At 44.5% G+C, this 17,944-nt stretch overlaps 2 protein-coding genes and 2 non-coding genes across 4 annotated transcripts in view; all 4 read right to left on the bottom strand.

Annotated features, from left to right (window-relative positions):
• Positions 1 to 10,844, bottom strand: part of LOC118578673 (zinc finger protein 14) — a 64,197-nt gene extending 53,353 nt beyond the window's left edge. The window contains exon 1 of the mRNA XM_036180207.1: positions 10,797 to 10,844. The gene's annotated coding sequence lies outside the window, so the exon portion shown is untranslated. The remainder of the gene's footprint in view (positions 1 to 10,796) is intronic.
• LOC118580830 (zinc finger protein 566-like) lies at positions 4,411 to 14,975 on the bottom strand. The gene is made up of 4 exons (XM_036182851.1): positions 14,795 to 14,975; positions 13,307 to 13,366; positions 10,797 to 10,923; positions 4,411 to 5,834 (listed from the first exon to the last, which is right to left on the bottom strand). Exons 2-4 carry the CDS (start codon positions 13,313 to 13,315, stop codon positions 4,819 to 4,821), a joined length of 1,152 nt encoding a protein of 383 aa, XP_036038744.1. The 5' UTR covers positions 13,316 to 13,366; positions 14,795 to 14,975; the 3' UTR covers positions 4,411 to 4,818.
• Positions 8,991 to 9,122, bottom strand: LOC118576926. The gene has a single exon (XR_004944118.1). It is a non-coding gene; the product is annotated as a small nucleolar RNA SNORA5 (small nucleolar RNA).
• A 1,006-nt stretch (positions 14,976 to 15,981) lies between the features above and the next one.
• Positions 15,982 to 16,085, bottom strand: LOC118576810. Its single transcript, XR_004944020.1, has one exon. It is a non-coding gene; the product is annotated as a U6 spliceosomal RNA (small nuclear RNA).
• Between the last annotated feature and the right edge of the window lie 1,859 nt (positions 16,086 to 17,944).

Raw genomic sequence — 17,944 nt, 5'->3', positions numbered from 1 at the left:
GAGGGGCAGGCGCACGCAGCAGTGCGCAGGCGCTGCGGGAGCCGACCCGAGCCGGCTGGGCACTCACCGCGAGCTGTTGGGGCACGCGGGACGAGGGCAGAGGCCGGGACCTCAGCTTAAGTATCTGAGGAAAAGGCTGGTTTTCCTCTGGAAACGTGCATTATTTGTTATAACCATGGGCTTGTTATGGCGGTGACTGCAAATGAGCTACATAGTGAATTCCAAGCCGGACAAGGCTATACGACCTGGTCTCAAATACATAAAGTAAAAGTAAGGATTAAATTTGTGATTCAGCCGGGCGGTGGTGACCCACGTCTTTAATCCCAGCACTCGGGAGGCAGAGGCAGGCGGATCTCTGTGAGTTCGAGGCCAGCCTGGTCTCCAAAGCAAGTTCCAGGAAAGGCGCAAAGCTACACTGAGAAACCCCGTCTCGAAAAAAAAAAAAAAAAAATTGTGATTCACCATCTTTAATTATATTCCCTAATACTATGATCTGTAGAAAGTTAAGCCTTCAATAGTGGTAACAATGACTAGAAAGCAGTGACTAGCAGCCTATTATACATTATCTCAGGAACAACCTAAGTGCCATGAATCTTAACTACCTTAATCCTAATAAAATATTGGGGTAGGTGGTATAAGCATTCCTATTGACAGTACCCACTAAAAAACAGAGCTCTAAAAGAAGAGAGTTACAGGGTAGTGGTTGCACACACCTTTAAACCCACAATTTGCGAGACAGAGGAGAGATCTCGTGAGTTCCAGACCAGCCTGGTTTACAAAGCAAGTTCCAGGACAGCCAGGATTGTTACACAGAAAAAAAGTCTCAAAAAAAAAAAAAAAAAAAAAAAGCCACAACACCCCGAAGGGTCCTATCTGAGCATATCGGCCCATAGCCTCAGCACTCCTAAGTCTGGGCAGTACTGAGTTTGAGGCCAGCCAGGGGACATAGGGAGACCCTGTCACAACCCACTTGCCCAACAGCTCATGATGACTCACACCTGCAGTCACAGCTACTCTGGAGGCAGAGATAGGAAGATCAATGGAGCCTAAGAGTGGAACCAGCCAGGTGATATCCTGGGGCATGAGATTAAAAGTACTTGCTGTCAAGCCTAAAGACCTGAGTTCAATCCCCAAGACTCACATACTAGAAGAGAACCAACTACAAGTTATTCTTAGGCCTCCACACATGTAATGTGCTGTAGCACATACACACATGCATGAAATAGATGTAACTAAAAAAAACCAAAAAACAAAACAAAACAAACAAAAAAAAAACCTGATCCCAAACAAAAACTTTGCCATCTAAGTAAACAACTGATTATGACTACTCTTTGGGAAAACAAAAAGGTGTTTCTGTCTTATTTATGTTTAAATCTCCCATAGGAAAAGTCTTCTTTCTACAGTTAATATTAATATTGAGGGCATTTAAGCCAGGAGATGGCTCAGTGGAGCTTCTTGTTCATTCCCCAGGAACTAGATGGTGGAAGGAGAGAACCAACTCCTCTGTGACCTCCATAGCAAGACTGTTGCATACACAAACTAAAACTGAAAAATAAAATGTGGGACCAGGATGGTAGCACATACCTTCAATCCCTGTACTCACAATCCAAGGCAGAGGTAGGCAGATTTCTGTGAGTTTGAGGCCAGCCTGGTCTATATAGTAAGTTCTAGTATAACTGGGGTTATGTAGAAACACCCTGTCCAAAACAAACAAATAAATAACTGAATTGAGGAGATGGCTCATTAGTTAAAAATACTGGTTGCTCTTACAGGAAACCTGAGCTCAGTTCTCAGCACTGTGTGGTGGCTCATAGCCATCCACAGCTACAGTTCCAGAGGACTCAATGCCTTCTTCTTACCTCCCGGGCCACCGGTCAGTGGTGCACACACATGCATGAAGACATTCATATACATAAAACCACCACAGTAATGCCTAGGGAGAATGCCCACTGGGGGCATGTATTTCAGCATGTATCATGACAGCAAACTCCAATAGGGGGCACTGTTGGAGACCCTAACTTTCCCAGTTTGAATCTGAAGTCTATTCTGAGTCAATAGCTTGTTTGCGCCAAGGCTGTGAGAAAGTTCTGATTAGCCCCCAGGAAGGAACACACTATCTAGCATGATGCCAGCCAGAGGCACATTGAGATAGAAGAAGAAACTGCCTGCTCCTTGACGCAAGGCAGGATAGATAGAGGTTGAATGCCTGAGCTGTGCATTGTTCTACCTCTGACTGGCAGACCTCTCGACTCTTTTCTGTCTTGTCTCTTCAATCCGCATGCCTCTACCCAGCTACCCAGCTGACTGTCAGCAGGCCCGACAAGGCACTTAAAGTGATTTTCAGTTGCACAATGAAACACTGTCAAGGTCAGAGTCCTGTGAGTGCTAAGTTTTTTGGCTTTTTTTTTTTTTTAAACATTTACTATGTATACAGCATGTACGACTGCAGGCCAGAAGAGGGCACCAGATCTCATTACAGGTGGCTGTGAGCCACCATGTAATTGCTGGGAATTGAACTCAGGACCTCTGGAAGAGCAGCCAATGCTCTTAACCTGTGAGGGATCTCTCCAGCCCCCTTGTTTTGTTTTTCAAGACAGGGTTTCTCTGTGTAGTCCTGGCTGTCCTGGAATGTACTCTGTAGACCAGGCTGGCCTCTGCTTCTCATGTGCCACCATGAAGGGCTACTAACCTTGATTGTCAACTTGAGATTTAGACTCACAAGACATCTCTGGGAGTCTGGGGGTGAGAGAATAAGATATTTCCACACAGCCTTCTCTCAAGTAGGAAGACATACCCTGAACTCAAAAAGAGCATGTTTGTGGGACTAGGGGCCTGCTGGACAAGGGACACCTGTGGATTCAATACTGAAGAGCACTTGCTATTTTTACAGAGGACCAGGTTATTCCCAACACCTGCATGGTGGCTCACGACCATCCGTAAGCAAATGTGTATATATACAGGCAGCAAACACTCACACACATAGATCTAGGGGAAAATCCTAAGCAAGCTAAGTACTTGCGTTCATCTTTTTGCTTCCTGACTGCAGACTCAACGTGACCAGCAGCTTCATAAACCTTTCGCCATTCCTGTCCTGCCAAAGTGTACCCTCAAACTGTGAACCATATTGAACTCCACAGCAGGACAGAAAGATGGGCAACCTCAGTGGCCCAAGAGAAAAAGCTTGGAGACCTCATGCTTTTACTGCCCTCCTAGGCAGACTTCAGACTCCACTGAGCAGGACCTCACAGCTCTTAAAAAATACGTTTTCCAAAAGACATCTTATCAGAGTCAGCAGGTAAACTATTTTCAGGACAAGAGATGACTCAGCGCTTGAGAGCACCGGCTACTCTAATAGTGGACCTGGGTTCTGTTCTCAGCACCCCCACAATGGCTCACAACCATTTGGAAACTCTTATTTCAAGGGCTGCAATCTTTCTTCAGGCCTCAAGGACACCAGGCACATAGCTGGTACATGTACACATGTGCAGGCAAAACACCCAGGCACATGAAATGAAACAACCTAATAAAACTCTACAAATAAATTGCTCTGCCTGTGCCAGCTGACACTTTCCCAGCAGCCATCTCCATCAAGGATGTCAACAGCAATTAGGCTGTGCTCACTTGGGCTTTAAAGGACATATAACCTTATGTTCCCGGCACAATCTCTTCTATATCTAAGTGATTCTCCTTGTAAACCATCATACAACTTCATTTACTGAGAAAGGTTCTTTTAACTTTTTTTTTCTTTTTTGTTTTTCTTTTTCTTCTTGTTTTTGTTTTGAGACAGGGTTTCTCTGTGTAACAGCCCTGGCTATGCTGGAACTCAACTCTGTAGACCAGGCTGGCCTTGAACTCAGAGATCTACCTGCTTCAGCCTCCCGAGTTGCTGGGATTAAAGGTGTGCACCATCATGCCCGGCTATAAAATTCTTTAACTGTTAACCTTGTTACAAATGACACTTTGGGGACAATGTTAGAAAAGAGTTGCTTTCTTAACAGTCTTTTCAGATGTAACTTGAAGGCCACCAAGATCCCGTACTCACTGTAAGAGCCTAACTGTGACTCTCCCTAGACACCCACATTCCTATCAGGCCCACTTCCCCCTTTCTTAGAGCATTCAATTCTATTTTTCATAAATCCAACTCTGCTTCATATCTGGCTCCCTCTGAAGTTCTCGTGATGCCATGACTCAGTCTGGCCTGGGTGGAGATCTCTGAAGAGAACCTCAGGCAACTGCTGACATGGGGCTGTGGTCCAACCGCAGTGGCAAACCCTTCAAGTTGCTTTTCTAGGGTGTTTGGTCATGTAGCTCCCATTTGCCATGCTGAAGGGTGTTCAGAGCATGTTTACAAGAGTGTGCTTTATAAAAAGCCAAAGAAAAAACCACCTTTAAAATTAAAAATAGCACTTCCATTAACTTTAAAAATTAAGGTATTTTGAAACTATGTTAACAGAGAAACTTTATAGCCATGTAAAGTTAAAATAGATTAAAATGTTAATGTAACAATTATATATATATAAAACCTAAGGAAAACCGTAAGATTACACTCCTACATGAATTCTGATGTTTAAGATCAAAGTATTGTTTTCAATTATGTGCAGACTGAACAATCTGGGTCAATAAAAATAGGAACAGTTACTAAAAGGCTTCCAGAATATACTATATTCATAGGGTATCTCTTCAATATGAATTTTCTTCAGATGAACAAGCTGTCATCAACAAGTAAACTGTTTCTACATTCTTCAGTCTAGAGGGATTTTAAAGGTAGATTCTCTGATTGTTTTGAGTCTTCACATACATCTTGTATGTTTTTGTTTATCACCAATATAAGTTTTGATGCTGAATAAGTTGTGAGTCATAGTTAAAGTTCTTCCCACAGTCCTCATATTTATAGGCTTTCTTACCAGCGTGAATCCTATGATGACTGATGAGTTGTGAGCTCTGAGAATAGGCTTTCCCACAAATCTTACATTCATAGGGTTTCTCTCCAGTATGAATTCTCTGATGTCTAGTGAGGTCAGAGCCAGACCGGAAGGCCTTTTCACATTCCTTACATTCATAGGGTTTCTCACCAGTGTGTATTCTTTGATGTTTAATGAGCTGTGAACTCTGACTAAAGGCATTGCCACATTCCTTACATTCATATGGTTTCTCTCCAGTGTGAATTCTCTGATGTTGGGTAAAATTTGAACCACTACTAAAAGCCTTCCCACATTCTTTACATTCATAAGGCTTCTCACCAGTGTGAATTCTCTGATGGCGAGTAAAATTTGAACCACTGCTAAAGGCTTTTCCACAGTCCTTACATTCATATGGTTTCTCACCTGTGTGAATTCTGTGATGTCGTGTTAGGTCTGAACCACAAATGAACGTCTTTCCACATTCCTTACATTCAAAGGGCTTCTTTCCAGTGTGAATTTTGTGATGATGAGTAAGTCCTGAGGGGTGTCTAAAGGTTTTGCCACAGTCCTTGCATTCATACGGCTTCCCAGTGGTACGGATAACTTGATGGGTAGTGAGCTGTGAGCCGTGTTTATAGTGTTCCCTGTTCTCTTTACTTGTACAATATGTCTCTTTATTCTTAGTAATTTGCTGCAGCCTGAAGGATGGAGACTGACTGAGAGTGGGCGTGTCTGCACGATTGATTATCAGTTCACTGAATTGCCTCTCCTGAGATCCAGGCTGTCTTGAACACTGGCCGTCCCATTCCCAGGCACCTCGAGGACTAGAGCACTGTCTTGTGAGTTTCCTCATTATCTCCCATTGTGCTGACTCTATTTCATAAAGTTCCTTCTTCAAAAACAATTTCTGGGCCTCACATCTTGATTCCAGGACTAAAAGAAAATACACAAGTGATTACTCACATTTTCATTGTTTGGCAGACACGGAAATTCAATTAGAAATAATACAAGCACGGGAGAACTAAATTGATTTTTGAAACTAGATGTCAGTCAGCTGGGTGAGATGGCATACACTGATAACCTCATCGTTCAGGAAATGAAGACAGGAAGGGTGAGGAGTTCAAGGTCATCCTGAGTTTGAAGCCAGCCTGGATTTTATGAGAATCTGTATTAAGAATTAAAAAAAAAACAAAAAAAAATTCTGAGGCTGGAAATATGGCTGAGTGGTTGAGAACACTTGTGGTTCTTATAGAGGACCCAGGTTCTGTTGCCAGTGCCCACATGACAGTCACAATTTCCTCTAACCCTAGTTCTAGGATAAAAGAGGCATTTACATGCCTGGCGGGGATTCTGTTCCCACAGGCACTGACTCTGCTGCTGCCGCTAAAGGCAGCTTTAACTAAATCCCTATCTTTCTATTTATCAATAAGACTTGATGGGCTGGAGAGATGGCTCAGAGGTTAAGAGCACCAACTGCTCTCTTTCAGAGGTCCTGAGTTCAATTCCCAGCACCCACATGGTGGCTCACAACCACCTGTAATGAGATCTGGTGCCCTCTTCTGTATACATAATCAATAAATTAAAAAAAAAAAAATCTTTAAAAAAAAAAAAAAAAAAGACTCGGGAGTCAGAGACTGGGGTGAAAACCTGCTAGCTCAGAGAGGCTGAGCAGCAAGTAGCTGACCTTCTTTCCTTGGGGCATCTCCAAAAAGGAGAGAGTCCTTCCACTCAACCAAACAAACACCCACACCACTCCGTATCCTTGCCCACTACTTCTGGTGCTCTATGATTACTTTCTGTCAACTAGTTGCTAACTCAGCCTCCTGACCCATAATTAATTTTATTTAATTAACCCAAATGCAAACTCTGGGTTCAGTGTGATAGAATATCCCCTAGCACAAATCTCTGAGTTCAAGGACAGCCTGGTCTACACAGAGAAATCCTGTCTCGAGAAATTAAAAAAAAAGAAAAATCAAGAAAGGGGTCAGAGAGTAGGCTCAGCAGTTAAGAGCACTTGTTGCTCTTGCAGAGGACCCATGTTCAATTCCCAGTACATACATGGTGGCTCACAACTCTCCAGTTCCAGAGGATCCAGTGCCCTCTTCTGACCTCTGTGGGCACCAGGCATGTACACAGTGCACATACATGGGAAGCAGAACAGTCATACAAATAAACACTTTTAAAAAAACTTTTTAATCAATAAATAAAATAGACGAGAAAGCTAGGTGTGGTGGCTCATGTTTGTAATCTCAGGACTCCTGAGGCTGAGAAAAGAGTTGTTGTGAGTTCAAGCAAGTCTGAGCTATACTATGAGTTCTAAGCAAGCCTGTGTTATAAAATGAAACTCTGTCTCAATAAAACAAAATGAGAAAATAAGAGATGATAGGATGATTGCACAGGAAAGCCTATGCGAACTATGTGGTATGTAGTAGGTAATTAATTCTATTGTGGAATAAAATTCTTTTTTTTTTTTTTTTTGGGAGCAGAGGATCGAACCCAGGGCCTTGCACTTGCTAGGCAAGCACTCTACCACTGAGCTAAATCCCCAACCCCGGAACAAAATTCCTAACTAAGTCAGGAATAACTCGACTTCCAAGAATCTGATAGCTTCTTCTGGCCTCCATTGGCACTATATGCACATGGCACACATACATGCAGACAAACCCCCTCAACACACACACATTTGTGAGCTCTAGGCTACTGATCTATACAGAGTTACAGGACAGACAGAACTACATAGAGAGACCCTACCTTGAAAAATACACACACACACACACACACACAGACACACACACATTATATAAAATAATTCTTTTCTCAGTCATGTCCATGATCAAAGCAACTTACTCAGAAATAAGTGAGAGAATACAAATGAAGGTGTGACACCTAAAAAATCCTCCCTATAAACAAAAGCAAAATGACAGAAACATCAGTTTGAACCACTGTTCATCTGTGGAAATAGCGTCTCAGTCCTGGGTAACCTAGGCAAGAGGTACCAGCACCAGGATGGAGCACAGAAACAACATGCACTGGCGAACCTGACGGCACAGGTCTCTGGGAGGAAGAAAGATGGCGTCAGGGGAGATACCAGCCAGGTGCTGAGGGACCAGGATGTGTAGAAAATGAGGTAACAAGCCATGGGCCACGTGGCAGAAGGTGAATAAGAAATATGGGTTAATTTAAGTGTAAGAGTTAGCTAGTAACAAGCCTAAACTACCAAACGAGCATTTGTAATTTATATTAAGCTTCAGAGTGATTATTTTGGAGCAAACTGTTGGGACAGGAAAACTCCACCTAAGTGTTGGGGGGAAGGGTTGTCCTTTAATTGGGTAAGATAGAGGACACCGGAGAGAAAGGAAGGATGCTTCAGAATATTTGTTCAACAATGCAAAGATGTGTCATTTGTTTATGTTACAGAATATTTGTTTAACTATGCAAAGATGTGTCACATTTGTTTAACTATCTAGAAATGTGTTGGATTTGTTTAATTATGGCCTTGCCTGTCTAAGGCACCTGACTGGTACAATAAAAAGCTGAATGGCCAATAGTGAGGGAGGAGGTATAGACGGACTTCCAGGCAGGGAGAGTAAGGAGGAGGAGGAACTTAGAGGCAGGGGTGGGGTTGGGTGGGTGGTGACGCCAGGACCAATCAACCAGAGGAAGCAGGAAAGCAGGACATACAGATAAAAGTAAGGCAAAAAGCCCCAAGGCAGAGTGTAGAAGAATAGAAACAGGTTAAATTAAGTTAAAAGAGCTAGTGGGACAAGCCTAAGCTAAGGCTAAGCTTTCATAATTAATAATAAGTCTCCGTGTCTTTATTTGGGAGCTGGTTGGCAGTCCAAAGAAAATTTCAACTACAGAGGGATAAATAGCACTAAGGACATTTGAAAAAGCTATAGAAAAATCATAGTATTTTATATTTACCTAAAATTGCATATATTTTTAAGTGTATGTGCACGTACACACATACACATCACACCTAGACCTAAATAACACTATTTGGGGGAGGTAGAGCAGACCTCGAAGATTAGTTGTGAAAGCCACTGCCACCCACTGCCTCTCGCCTCTCAGACTTGAGGTCTAGAGGCTTGTTGTCTGTGACCACATTCATCCCTGACCCCAAGCACAGGGCTAAGGACAGGGCCCAAAAATGAGTTTCTATGGCAGCTTCTGGGCCAGTGCTTGCCATGGTAGGACAGCACTGAATTTGACGTGGCTGCAATTTATTTTTTAACTTCTGTAGTTCCTACCTGAGAACTGTAAACATTAAGAGAAACAGTAAATAATACTTAAAAGTATGGATGAGCCAGGAGGTGGTGGCACACGCCTTTAATCCCAGCACTTGGGAGGCTGAGGCAGGTGGATCTCTGTGAGTTCAAGGTGTGCCTGGTCCACAGAGTGAGTTCCACAACAAGTGAGGGAACCCTGTCTTGACAAACCAAAAAAATAAAAAAAATTTTTTAAATTAGAATACATATATATATATATGTATGTATGTATGTATGTATGTATGTATATGGATGAATTAAGGAGGGCGTGGGACTTCAGAATGGAAACAAAACAAAGGACCTAGTTAACAAAGCAAGTCTGACAGAACTGCAGGTCAGTGGTTGTGGTAGTTTGAATGTAACTGGCCCCATAATCTCATAGGGAGTGGCACTGTTAGGAGGTGTGGCTTTGGCTTTATTGGAGGAAGTGTGTCACTATAAAGGCAGGCTTTGAGGTCTCCTATGCTCAAGCCACGCCCAGTGTTTAAGTTCACTTCCTGTTGCCTGCTGATCAAGATGTAGGACCCTCAGCTCTAGCACCATGTCTGCACACCCAGCTGCCATGCTCCCTGCCATGATGATAATGGACAGAACCTCAGAACTGTAAGCTGCCACCCCAATTAAATGTTTTCCTTTATAAGAGTTGCCATGGTCATGGTGTCTCTTCACAGCTACAGAAACCTAAGAGAGTGGCACAGGCCCTGGACTAATCCCCAGGAGGGAGGGAAGGAGAGAAGAAAGGGCTCTCTGATCTTTGACAATGCAGGAAAATGCATATTCCAGTACTTAGAAGATATGCAGAGAAAGTTGGAAATCAGACCAGACTGCTGCTCAGGCCACAGTACCTGCAGTCTCCTCTCAGGCCTCAGAGATACTGGCAGGCACCCTATGGAGGGCAAGGTCTGTGAACACCAGCAAACAGCTTCCAGGACCTTGAACTTCTCCTCTGGAGAAGTGTGTTTGCAGGCTTGAACACACCAAAGAACCTGCTGGTAGCCACACTTCGCTTCCACCACTGCCTGATGGGAAATCAGAGGCCCTGTCTTCAGGCTCTCATTGAACCCTTCCCTCTTCCTCAGAGGTCTGTAAGCACAAGCCAGATCTGGATCTGTCATTCTTTAGTTCCCCTGATGCTGCCTGTGATGCTGGGGCCTGAAGTGTCCTCAGAGTCTCAGCCACCCTGTTGTCTGTCTGTCCATGTGTTAATAACACTTCTAATAAGCACCTCATGTGCTACACACAACCCACCCAAGTGTCCACTTTGAGCCCTACATCTAAGACCTCAAGAAGCTTGGCAGGAACTGGGTCGAAGTATGCATATCAGAAGGGCGACAGAGAGGTGAAGGACGCCTCTGAAACACGAGGGGACTCGGAATGCCTCTGTAACTCCATGCAGCTTTTTCTTTCTCTCCCTTTTGGGGTTGTTAAGACAGGACTGTAGCCCTGGCTGGCCTCGAACTCACAGAGATCCACCTGCCTCTGCTTCTAGAGAGCTAGGATAAAAGGTGTGTACCACTATGCCCAGATCCCAATGGTTTCTTCAAAGGCAGGTGAGCATCTCACACTTGGAAGAAGGAAGGAAAACAGACCTACCAGTGGGCAAATCAGTCAGTATGAATATCCTTACCCATTGAAAGCAGGTTGCTATAGTTCTCCAACATCACATCTCTGTACAAATCTTTCTGCTCCTCAGTCAGGCACTCCCACTCCTCCTGAGAGAAGTCTATGTACACATCACGGAACAGCACTGACACCTGAAACAATAACCACATATTTGCTCAATTAATAATAATAAAATAAAGTGTTTCTGTGCAGGAAAAGTAACAGAAGAGGAATAAGTTAGAAGATGCTAAAAGCAGTGAGTATGAATGTCCGGAATCCTAGGGAAGGCCTCTGAGCAAACCACTGTGCTTCCATGTCACTGTTTCCGCCAGACAAAGCCATCCTGGCTTAATGAATTCCTCCATTATCCGCATGAGGTTGGGAAGGCACAGAACCCAGCTTGGAGGACATCTGTATTAAAGGAAATGATTTATACAAAGTCTCATGGTATTCTCACCACATGGTCCTCCAGTCTCAAACAGCCAAGACTATAATTTCAGGATAAAAGAGAAAGACGGGACATTAGAAGCCTCCAGATACAGCAGGTTATATAAACGCATCAAGAACCAGAGGATAATGGAATTCCTAACACTTCTGAACACAAAGAACAGAACAATTCTTCACTAACCCAGTGGAGAAAAATAAATTCTGACCTAGGATTCTATAACAAAACTATTTTCTGCTCTGAGTGTACATTCCCAGGCGTACAAGGACTCAAGTACAAGTTCCTAGGAAACTACTGGAGGATGGGGGAGTAAGCCAGAAAGAGTCATGGGATGCTGGAAACAGTTAAAAGTCCACAGAAGAACAGTAGAGGAAAATCCAGGGGAAAGAGTAAGTTTCAGGAACGTGCTGGTGTGGGGCGTTTACCCACCAACCCCACAGCTCCCCAGAGTTTCCTAGAGTGTGAGCAGCATGAAATATTAGATAGAAGGATTTATAGTGCAGAGATAAACAGAAAATACAGGATAGCCTCGAGAGGCCTGGAACCTATTCCAACGGGCCCTGACTGTCTCTGCCCCACGGTCTGCAAAAGACCTCCTCCCCCAGCACAGCCAAGTGCAGACCATTTCAGACACCTGCACTCAGGCCCCTGGCCCTAATCATCCTCTATGTGGACCTGCTGGGTAAAGCCACGAGGAACCCGAAAACAGGCTCCCACATGCTGGCAGGCTAGAGAGGAGCCCAATCAGATGGGAACAAGGGCACAAAGGGGTGGGAAGGCATCTCTATGTCCAAAAGAAACTGATATGTCTCAAAAAAACCAAAACCAAAACCAAAACCAAAACCAAAAAAAAAACCAAAACAAACTCACTGGTGTGTGGCAATGATATTATTGAACTTGGGAGTCATAGCTGTGAGCCAAGCCAGGTTCACTCATCCATCCTCAATAAGCCAATTAAAGGAGCCAGAAGGAGCCAGATGAACAGTGGGAAGTAGAATGCTGGGCATGGTGGAGCATTCCTTCATCCCAGCACTCGGGAGGCAGAGGCAGGCAGACCTCTGTGAGTTCGAGGCCAGCCTGGTCAACAAAGTAAGACACATTTTAAAGGGGAGGTGGGGAGAGAGGCTTGTTATAGTAAGTGTCTTTATAGGCATATTTATTCAGATTAAATAATATTCTATCTTAAAGATAATAAATGCCGATTTCTTGCTCACATGCTTGCCTTTGATATTTGAAATGAAATCCAGGAATTCACGGTCTTTTCAGGCTATACAAGTATTTCACCAATGAGCCACTTCCCAGTTCTTGGCTTCCCCCACCCCCCAAGACAGGATTTCTCTGTGTAACCCTGGCCATCCAGGAACTCACTCTGTAGACCAGGCTGGCCACAAACTCAGAGACCTGCCTGCCTTTGCTGGAATTAAAGGCATGCAACACCACCACCACCCTGCTAGTTCTTGACTTTTCAAGAAGTGGCTTACTATGTACCCCAGAGTATCCTTGAACTAAGTGTAGTGCAAGCCAGCCTCAAGTCCATCATCGTCTTAAGAGCTGGGATTCAGGGATGAGCCACCACATTTTCATTTACCTTTAGACATTTAGGTTGATAGTAATCTTCAAAGAGTTCCTTGAGCAGGGGATGTAACTCAATTGTTAAAGCACTTGTCTAGTAGGCATGAAACCCTGGGTACCATCCCTAGAGCGATATAAAATGGCACATGCCTGTAATTCTAACACTTGGGAAGTGAAGGCAGGAGGGTGAGGAGCCCAAGGTCATCCTCAGTTAAATAAGGAGCTGAAAGCCAGCCTAGAAAGACTGTCTCCAAACAAACACTCACAAAAGACAATCTTAATATCAAAAATGTGTGACTTATAACCACCACTGCTGAACTGTCAATTGCCCTTATTACTGAGCTTCAGGAAAATGATGGAGAAAGTCGCTAAGGTGAGACTATGCAGGCTCAGCTTATAACTAAATCGAAAGGTTTCTTGTTTAACACCAACCAAAAAATCATCAGAATAAAGAAATCGGACATGTATTTGACTAGAGCCAAAAGTGACTCGATTTGAATATAAAAACGACACCTCACCTGAGCCATGGCTCTGCTCTCTGAAGCTCCTCTGTGCAGCTCTTCAGTAACAGAGAAGAACTAGGAGAGGCAAAGAGAGCAGTGAGACCCCACTGGACAGCCCCAAACAACCGTTCCCCATGAACTCACCCCACACATCGAGGGGCTCCAAAGATCTCAACATCCCCCACTTCGGAAAGTCGGGCTCTGCAATGGAACAGGAGGGGCTTGGGCAAGATGGCTCATGTGCACATAAGCATATCCATGAAGATAGACTTTTATAAACTAGATAGAGCATGATAGCACATGCCTGAAATCTCAGCACTCATGAGACTGAGGCAGTAAAACTGCCAGTTTGAGGCCAGCCAGGCCCACATAGAGACAGATCTCTCTACCTCAACAGGCCGGCCTCTCTCCCTCCGTCTCTCCTTCTCTCCCTCTCTTTCTCCCCCCCCCCACTCTGGTTTTGTAGACAAGCTCTCTCTACATAGCTCTGGCTGTTCTGGAACTCACTGTGTAGACCACGCTGGTCTTAAACTCACAGAGATCCACCTGCCTCTGCCTCTGCCTCCAGAGCACCAGGCTTAAAAATAAATCTCTTTCTTAAATCACATTTTAAACCTATTTATTTATGTATGTATTATTGGTAGGATATGGAGCACTTCTCTCGCAAGCATCTATATGTGCTATGTGTGCATCTGCTCTGGCATATTTTGCCTCAGTTAGTAGAGTGGAATACATGACTCAATACTTGCAAGAGTGGAAACTGAAGTTCCTGTATCCTATTGTAAAAGTAATTACAATAAGTCTGGGATAGTGGAGGCAGAGGCAGATAGATCTGTGAGTTTGACGCCAGCCTGGTCTACATTGCAACTTCCAGGCCAGCCAGGACTATAGTGAGACCTTGTCTCCAAAAAAAAAATAAAATAAAATAAAATAAATAAATAAATAAAATTAAAACGGTCACGGTTGTGTGTCAAAGGATTAAAAATTAGAAATACTCAAATGACTACTATTAACAGCCGAGATGAATATGTACAGTTTACTTCAGATCCTGGAATACCAAAAGGCAAGCAACTTGGTAAGCCGCTATCCTACGTTCCACACAGGTGTACAAACATAATAAAAGACAAAGGAGAGCACGCTAGCCCTCACGTGAAGTTCTAAAATGAGAAAAGGCTAAAATACAACGCACGCAGAGATATACATCCGAAACGTCGCACACCCACATCCCACAGACCCACAGTAGCGACCTTCACGCCTGGGCAACCAACCTACGCGAAGCCCAGAGAACTACGCACTCGGGACTCAGGAGGTGACATAAACACAACCGTACTCTTACCGCGCGCGAGCACAGAATCCAAAGCTATTTCTGCCTGTCCTGTGCTGCACATGGTCACAACATCACAGATCGCACGCCACTCCAGGGACAGAACACTCAGCCAGTCCCAAGCTCTCCACATCCACACAATACCGCACGTGGTCCCCAGCTCGCCCGCTCGCACTCACAAGGGATGGTGCCCACCACGGTGTTATCAGAAACAGATGCTCATCACAAATGCAGCCCTTAGCACCGCGCAAATCCGACCTCAACTCCTCAGCCGCACAAAGCCCAGGCTCGCTGCTCGCCCCGCCCTCCTCTCGGGTTCCCCAACTCCGGCCTTCCAAGATTCTCAAACCCTGCACCCTTCACTGCACCTCAGCAATTGCCAGCTAAGCTCTGAAGTCCCGCCGCCGCATGACGTTCCCGCGAGAAGCCGAGGAGGCTTCTGGGAAACGTAGTCGGAGACAACGCCACGGACAAGATGACTCCCGAAGAGCGGAATTTCTATGCACGTTCGGCTGAGGCGTGGCCGAAACGCATCCTGCAGGATTCGCAGAACCCTGAATAATTCTCCGTCATTGCCTTAAAGACCAACTCCAAAAAGCTAGAAATTTTTTTATTTCCCAGTCCTTCGCTATTATCTGTAGTCATGGACAGCATCAGGAAAAGAGCGGGGTAGCGGTGGGGGCGGAGTGTGATTTGCATAACAAGAGTATTCGAACCGCTGAAGTTTCTGGGGTATGTAGTTAGCGCAATAGAAGGGACAAAAAAGAAAGACTGCTGGACTATTCAAAAGTGATCTCAATTCCTCAGAGAGCTAAACCTTGGCGTGGTCACCTCTAGGATGCTAGTGGCCCAAGAAGTGTGCAGGAGCAAACTTCCTGGGCGGACATATGGCTTGTTCTGGGAATGAATTTGACTTGGTATACTTTAGTGCTGAAGACTTAGATGTTGTGAGACCCAAAGCAGGTTCTCTAGGTTGAAAGGGTGAATATCAGGAACTGGGCTTGGATCCCCATATGCCTGTAATCCAAGCTCTCAGGTGATGCAGCAGGTACAGAAGCTCAAGGTCATCGTTGTCTACATAGGGATAATTAGGATAAAGCAAGAACAGTGAAACGCTTGGAGAAAGTATCTGGTTTTTTTGTTTGTTTGTTTGTTTTTTAAGATGTATTTATTTTTTATGTATGCAGCATGTATGACTGCAGGCCAGAAGATGGCGCCAGATCTCATTACAGATGGTTGTGAGCCACCAAGTGGTTGCTGGGAATTGAACTCAGGACCTCTGGAAGAGCAGCAAATGCTCTTAACCCCTGAGCCGTCTCTCCAGCCCCCGAAAGTATCTTTGTTAGAAGTTCTTTTCTTTCTTTTTTTAAATATGGAGCGCGTCACAAATTTGCGTGTCATCCTTGCGCAGGGGTCATGCTAATCTCTGTATCGTTCCAATTTTAGTATATGTGCTGCTAAAGTAAGCACTATTTTCATAACTAATAAATATATCTGGTCTACACATCAGTTGATCTGAAATAGACGGTTTAAATGACATTGAAGTTAAAACTCCAAATCTCTGTGTAATCAAGGTTTTCTCTTCAGAAAATAGGAATAACACGGCTTAACACACTTCTTTATTAACCGTAATGGTCAGTTGAGAGCATCTTAGTCCCACGCTTCCCAAATCAGCCACAGTAGTCCTACTGATGGAGAAGAAAGCTGAAGAGAGAAATGGATGTTATAAACTATTTACTAATAAACTTGCTGGGAGACATGAATGAAGAATCCAAGCACCCCCATTTCAAGCAAGTCCCTCACCCCAGCTTGAAATAGGCCTGAGTTTCAAAATTCTCAGAGGGGCTGACATAGGTCCCAGGACAAAGTCAGAATGTTTGAAGAGCCATCTGGTAGCAACTGGTTAACCATAAAATGCCCCAGTGCCGGATGTGGTCAAAGTACAAAGTCAGGATGTTTGAAGGACTATCTGGTAACAATTGATTAACCATAGAATGCCCCAATGCTGGAGGTAGTCTATAAAGTTTGACAAACAACTGATTAAAACTACAAAGTTAGATAACACAGAAATTCTGAAAAGCCCCTAGAACTTGAGCCAATCAGAATTGTAACGGTACTATTGCCCCAAATGATGTAACCTTATGGTTTTTGCCTGTATAAACCTGAGCTTGCAGAGGGGCGGGCACCTCCTCCAGCCTCTACTGCATTGGGAGGCTTGACGAGGTCCCTGCCACAAAGCTTGATCTGCTTCAATAAACCTTGCTTTTACATTTCAGTGAGTTCGTGTCTCTGGGGGTCTCTTTGGGGATCTCGTGCCCAGGGCACAACAATGAAGTCACATAAAATAGAACTGAGCTAAGGAAGCACTGCCTCCAAAATATCCCAGAGATGAATATTCCAGTAACCAGGTCTGTTAGAGGTAAGTGACATTTGGGATTATTGCTAGGTGCGGTGGTTTGTATGAGATTGGTTCCGTGGGCTCATATATTTGAGTTCCACCAGTTAGTGGAACTGCTTGGGAAAGGTAAGGAGGGAGAATTGCCACAAAGCTATAGGCGGTTTGACTCTGGAGTGTTAGCAACTGGCTTTGATCTGCCTTTGTGATTGTAACCCCCTGTCTCGGTACTTTCTGTTTGAAGTCTTACCTGAGAGTTTTCCTGGGGCATCAAAGTCTGTGCAAACTTAGTAACAACAACCCAGAAAACTGTGGTATTATTACTGAGAATCTGCATTTGGCATTGTCCCTCTGGGGGAATTAGATCAAAGACTATGGTATAAGGAATTGACTAGCTAAATGTGTGATTTGTATAACAATATAAAGACCCAGCCAGGTGGCAGCAGCGGCAGCGCGGTGGTGGTGGTGGCACACGCCTTTAATCCCTTGGGAGGCAGAGCCAGGTAGATAGATCTCTGTGAGTTCGAGGCCAGCCTGGGCTACCAAGTGAGTTCAAGGAAAGGCGCAAAGCGCAAAGCTACACAGAGAAACCCTGTCTCGAAAAACAAAAAACAAAACAAAAACAAAAACAATAAAACGACCCCTTGCTCAGCAAGGGTGTCAGTCTGAAGGCACAAATCCACCCTACAGCTGGAAAAGGCTAAAAGTTCATCCTGGAGCTGCCTCTGTTCTTCTTTCCACGGATCCACATGGATTTACACACTCACCCAGAATACAACAAGGTGTGGCCTTGGTGGAGAGGTGTGTCACTGGGAGTAGGCTTTGAGGTAGCCCATGCCAGGCCCAGTCAGCCTCCCTCCCTCCCTCCCTCCCTCCCTCCCTCCCTCCCTATCCCCCCACCCTGTGGATCAGGATTTAAAGCCTTCCTGTTTGC

The sequence above is a fragment of the Onychomys torridus genome, chromosome 1 (genome assembly GCF_903995425.1).
Source record: "Onychomys torridus chromosome 1, mOncTor1.1, whole genome shotgun sequence".
NCBI lineage: Eukaryota > Metazoa > Chordata > Mammalia > Rodentia > Cricetidae > Onychomys > Onychomys torridus.
Note: the sequence above shows the minus strand (reverse complement) of the source record. Positions and strands in the feature narration are given on the sequence as shown.